Below are 5,757 nucleotides of genomic sequence, written 5' to 3'. Positions count from 1 at the left end.
CAGTAAAAATCATCCCTATCTTGGGAAGCCTGCAAGATTCCAAAGTGATTGGATATGATCATTGCTTTGTATGCAGAAGCACATCATGCTGCCAGAGGGTTCCCTGGAAGTTGACATCTAGATGCAGGGCAACAGAAGAATCCAACTCTAGGATCTTGAGCTGCATTAAGACATGGGCACTAACCAGGCTAGAATACTCAGAGGCTATTTCCAGAGGTGAAGTTTTTCAAAAATGGTCTGAATTAACCGTGTAGCCTTAGGTTTGGAATTCTAGGAAGATCTGGTAGTTGCGTTCTTGACCTTGCTGTTTGAATTCTAGAGTATTATTTAATTGAATTCTAGAGTATATTGTTAACCAAGAAAACTAAAATAAAGGGGCTACAATAGAGAAACCAGTAGTCAGTAATAAATGTAAGGCATCTCATGCTGTGACCAGAAAAAGCATTCTCCCCAAAGCTATAGGGCATGGGAAGGCTCCATGTCCTTATGCATCACAGATGTGGCCAGCGGTGAGTAAACCAGGTTTATCTCTTCTTCTCAGCCATCTTCTTCAACCAATTTCTAAGAGTTCTGAATTATGGATTAAATGGAGACCAAGCTATAGCAAATAATTAGTTCCTTCAAATGCCAATTTTACTGTAAAATAGATACAAATAAAATAATCTACCAACAGAAACCCATGAAAAAATGGTAAATATCTGTAACATCTATTATAGCTGCAAATGTTTTACATGACTTTATCACTGAAATATATGGGACTTATTTGAAATAGAGTCAACAGCTTAAAGGAATGATGACTCACATGCCCCCAAGCATCTAAAAATATACTGTGGAAAAGAATATCATTAAGATGAATAAGCAATCAGTTGTATCCATGGCCTAGCCTGACTACTCTATGCTACATACTAATGTAGCCCTCAGCTAATGAATGACAGATATATGTGACAAGCCCTGTATACTATTCCCCCTGCTCATGTTTATAAAATTACATGCACTATGTTCTACCTTCCTTGCCCTGAACTTCAATTTTTAGAAAATCCTGAGTGTCTGTGTGTTGAAATAAGTGCAACTCTTTGAGTGGTACAGGAAGATATGAGGAAAAGACTAGTTCAGAGGCCTACCTAAAATTCATCAAACACGTGGAGACACTTTGGGGATGTCATTTTTAGTCACAGAACTTTATTTTTAAACTAATTGTAAGTACCCAAAGATTAAAGTTCAAAAACAAAAAGAGAACCTAAACAGCCATAGTTGTCCATATGCTGCTTTTCTAGTGGCCAAAGAGGAATTCTACTAAATGTCATCGAAGGATGTCTCTGGACTAGAAGACAAGTTTAAGGGCCTTGTTGTTGTTTGTGTTGTTGTGATGTGGTTGTTGGCTTTCTTGGAGGAACAAATCTGTGACTTTCCCATTTAATGGGCCTCTAGTCTTAACTATCAAAATATCCCTTTTCCTACAGGAAAAGATTAGTAATAAATACTTACGGTGAATTATTTAATATCCATTACTGTCATCCCAGAGAATCTTTTAAATATAAAAGTGAACTACTTATTGGAATAGTGCTTGTCAGTGGTGACTCAGTAATGACTTATCGAGTGATAAATACTTTAAACTTCACCTCTACTTGTTACTCTCCTGTTTCAGAAAATTATTACTTTGATTAAACCCCACTGGTTACTAGTTTGGCGAATAACTTAGACGGGCTAGCAGGAAAGCCAACTCATAAGGTTTATGACATATGCACTCAGGTATCCTAAAGCCTTATCTGGGCTAGAGATAGGTTACCTAGTTACTTACACAAACTCTACCCCATGGCCTAGCTCTGAAAAATCTGGAAAATCAGGGGAAAAAAAGAGTTTAGTACCCATAACACACTGCATGCCACTCCTTTTGCATCTATTCCTAGCCAGCTATTGGGAAAGACTTTATTTTTTAGCTTTTTTCACTTTTCCTTGATCCTCTACTTTCTTAATGGCAGCTTGGATAGCTTCTTGGTCACCCAGGAATTGGTGAGGCCCAACAGCCTGCAGGTTTTCATCCAGTTCCAGAAGAATGGGGACTCCAGTAGGAAGAGTGATATTGATAATGTCTTCATCTGAGATTCCTGTTGATCCGAAGAGAAAGAGACAAGGTGTCAAAGACAACTCACGAGGAAGTTCTGTTTAATTATTTAACTGAACATTCATTTAATACCGTTTAACTCTGTGCCTGAAAACATGCCAGGTACTGTGAGGGATTCCAGCCACAATTGCTGGAAGCCAAGAACCTTCGAGAAATTTCAAAAAAAAAAAAAAAAAAAAAGGCTTAGAGAGTCATACCAAGCACTAAATCTTAGGACAGGGTCCATTTCTTTTAGGGAGACCTGTTCCTGGCTGTTTTCTATCTAAATTGGAAGGGAACAACAATTATTTTCTCCATGCCTGCATTTATGTATTTTCTTTTCCACAGGAATCATTTAATCTTGAAAAATCAGAAAGTGAACCAGGAACATTTTCTGTGTTTTTCCTTTTATATCTTTTCCTCAGACTGGTACTAAAATTAGGACTTTAATCTCTAAATCTAGTATATTTTATTAGAATATAATTTATTTTCCAACACTGAGTGAGTTTGGAAAACCCTGGGCTAGATCCAGTCAAGCAGAATGCTTTCCTAGATGCTTAGGTAGCAGAGTCAAGGAGAATCAGGAAAAGGTTTTACAGTAAACAGCCCTGATTTATAGGCCTTATAAATGGGCCTCATTCTCCTACTGTCCTTTAACATCCCCAGAGAGGAAGGTATATATAATGGTCAAATCATCTTTAAGCCTTTTGATTATAGGTAATTCAACTTTGACCAGAAGAACTGTAGTTGTAGTAGTAGCAGTGGTAGAATTAAAATTTTCATTATTACAACTACTTTTAACAACAGACAGCTAATATGTCATGCCAGGTACTCTTCTAAGCATTTTATATGCATTAACTCATTTAATCATCATTGCAATCCTATGAGTATGTGAGTTATTATTTCTCCACGTAACAAGTTCTGACAGACAGGTTAAGTAAACAACTCAAGAGCACATAGGTAGTAAATGACAGAGCCTGGATTCAAACTCAAGGGGTCTGTACCTACTGCATAACGTAACACCTCTCAAGTTTCTCTGAGTTCAAAATGAGTAAGGAGAAGGCAAAGAGATGGAGTCAGCAAATTAAAAAGCAACTGAAAGTATTCAAATTATCTACTTTAAAAACATACCTTTATTAATTATGTAGACTTCTAAATTCTAACCATATGTTTCTGTTCTTTAACAGAAAAGACCTAGGTGAAGGAGAGCCAGGGTTTGTCTTTACTTGATGGGGGCACAATAAGTTGTCACCAGTTAGTTATCGATGCACTTTGTCATTCTAATTAGCCATTGGTCCTAACTTTGAGCACCAGCCAAGAGTCACAGAATCATGGCACTGGGTCCTTACCACGGGGGTGGTTCTTTATTACAATTTCATGTCTAGGTGCAGAAGAGCTACCTAGTAACTCTTATACACAAACTATCCACACTCAAACAGCTACAAAACAATGGAAAGTATCCTAACTTGGAAGATGGTGTCTCTTCCAAGTGTGCTGCCCCATCGCTTCTCCCACCCGTCCGACCTCAGTACACTAACTATCTAATTGTAGTGAAGTAACCTCTCTGGACCTCCAATCCCCCTGTCAACTTAAAAAAAGAAACACACATTCTTCCTTTTCCAGTATTGTAAAAGATGCAGAATAGGATTTAAAAGAGAACATACATGAAAAAGCATAGCACAGCCAGTCTTTGTTCTTTCCCTACTAGGAATTCCCTTCTAGGTAAAAGATTTAAAGGGAAAGCTGCAAAGACACTACTTTGCCCTGCCAAGCCCCCACCCCTACACTGAGACCTTACACAAGATTATCATCACAAACTACAGCTGGCAAGAAGAGGTCAATTCAGACCGGGCATCCAGCTGTTTAGTAGGGAGATGACTGCCCTAGATTCTAAGAGCCCTCTGGCTCCATCAGGTCAGAAATGTCGGCTGGCTGTGCAGTAGCTGCCACACGTATCCCTCAGGAAGAGCAGGAGGGGAATTAAATGACATGTTGGTTTGAGCTAGGTGGCCGCTGAGGCTTTAGAAACCAAAAATTCTCACTCCCAACTCCAGGAGAAGCTCTGGAGGTCCCCAAGCCTAAAGGGCTTTTTATATGCATAATACTCTGGGCAAGGACATATATGACCTTGGCCAGGATTTTGCATCCAACGATCTATGTCTTCATTTATAAGATGAGAGAAGATAGTCCCTTCTAGCACCAAAGTTCCTCTATTTTATTCTTAATGGTTAAGAAAAAGTAGAGGCACCTTAGAGGCAAGAGAAACATGGAGACACTGAGTACTGTTTACTGTCGTCTATTGTGAAAGGATTATGTTTTATCTGTTTCCAGTCTGTAAGCACATTGCTCATTGAATTAGAGAGAAAGACGGATTTTATAGATTTCTCCAATTAATCTAAATTTTCATTGTAAAAATTGATTTGTTAGGACATAACTAGTAAAAATGACCATGTTTGACTAAAGTTTACCAGAAGTAAAAACTATGAATGTACATATCTATCAGCATCTTAGAGTCATCACTCATAGACCTGTGGCTTTACAATGTCATCAACTATTAAGGACCCAGGACTTTAATTTAAAATGACTAAACATTCTATTTCTGTTCAACACTGTATTGGAGGTTCTAGCCAGGGCAACTAGGCAAGAAAACAAAATAAAAGGCACCCAGATTGGAAAGGAAGAAGTAAAACTATCTCTACTTACAGATGACGTGATCCTACCAACAAACCATTAGCACTAATAAATGAGTTTAGCAAGGTTGCAGGATACAAGATCAATACAGAAAAATCAATTGTATTTTTTATACAGTAGCAATGAACAAAATGGAAGTGAAATTAAGGAAACAATTCCATTTATGATAAGATCAAAAAGAATAAAATACTAAGAATAAATTTAACAAGAGAAGCATAAAACTTATACTCTGAACACTATAAAACACTGTTCAAATTAAAGAAGTCCTAAATATATGGAAAGATATCCTATGTTTATGGATTGGAAGACTTAATATTATTAAAATGACAATATTCCCTAAATTAACATCGATTCAATACAATTCCTATCAAAAATCTCAGCTGACATTTTTGCAGAAATTGACAAGCTGGTATTAAAAATCATATGGAAATCCAAGGCACTCAGAACAGTCAAAATAATCTTGAAAGCTTCTGATTTCAAACTTACTACAAAGCTACAGTAATAAAGATAGTGTGGTACTTGCATGTGGTATGTGGTACTCACATAAGGATAGACCTAGATCAACGGGATAGAATTGAGAGTCCAAAACAAACTCTCACATTTTTGATCAATTGATTTCCAACAAGTGTGCCAAGATAATTAAATGTAGAAATAATAGTCTTTTCAACAAACAGTTCTGGGATAATTGCATATCCACATGCAAAAGAATTAAGCTGGACCCCTACACTTCGTATCTTAAATAAAAATTCACTCAAAATGGATCAAAGATGTAAGAGCTAAAACTATAAAAGTCCTATAAGAAAACATAGGAATAAAGTCTTTATGGCCTTGAATTTGACAGTGGTTTCTTAAATACGACACCAAAAACATAAGCCATAAAAGAGAAAATAAACTGGGCATATAAAAATTTAAAATGTTTGTGTTTCAAAGAAAACCACTGAGAACATGAAAAGACAACCCAGAGA

General features: G+C 36.9%; 1 protein-coding gene across 1 annotated transcript in view; it reads right to left on the bottom strand.

Annotated features, from left to right (window-relative positions):
- Nucleotides 1–1,149: 1,149 nt before the first annotated feature.
- BPGM (2,3-bisphosphoglycerate mutase) overlaps nucleotides 1,150–5,757 on the bottom strand; it is a 35,625-nt gene continuing 31,017 nt past the window's right edge. Inside the window, exon 3 of the mRNA XM_012650618.1 lies at nucleotides 1,150–2,105. Within this exon, the coding sequence (XP_012506072.1) occupies nucleotides 1,927–2,105 (179 nt within the window). The 3' untranslated portion in view covers nucleotides 1,150–1,926. The remainder of the gene's footprint in view (nucleotides 2,106–5,757) is intronic.

Source organism: Propithecus coquereli, unplaced genomic scaffold, assembly GCF_000956105.1.
Source record: "Propithecus coquereli isolate 6110/MARCELLA unplaced genomic scaffold, Pcoq_1.0 Scaffold335, whole genome shotgun sequence".
Taxonomy (NCBI): Eukaryota; Metazoa; Chordata; class Mammalia; order Primates; family Indriidae; genus Propithecus; species Propithecus coquereli.
The sequence above is the reverse complement of the archived record's forward strand: the minus strand, read 5'-3'. Positions and strand labels throughout refer to the sequence as shown.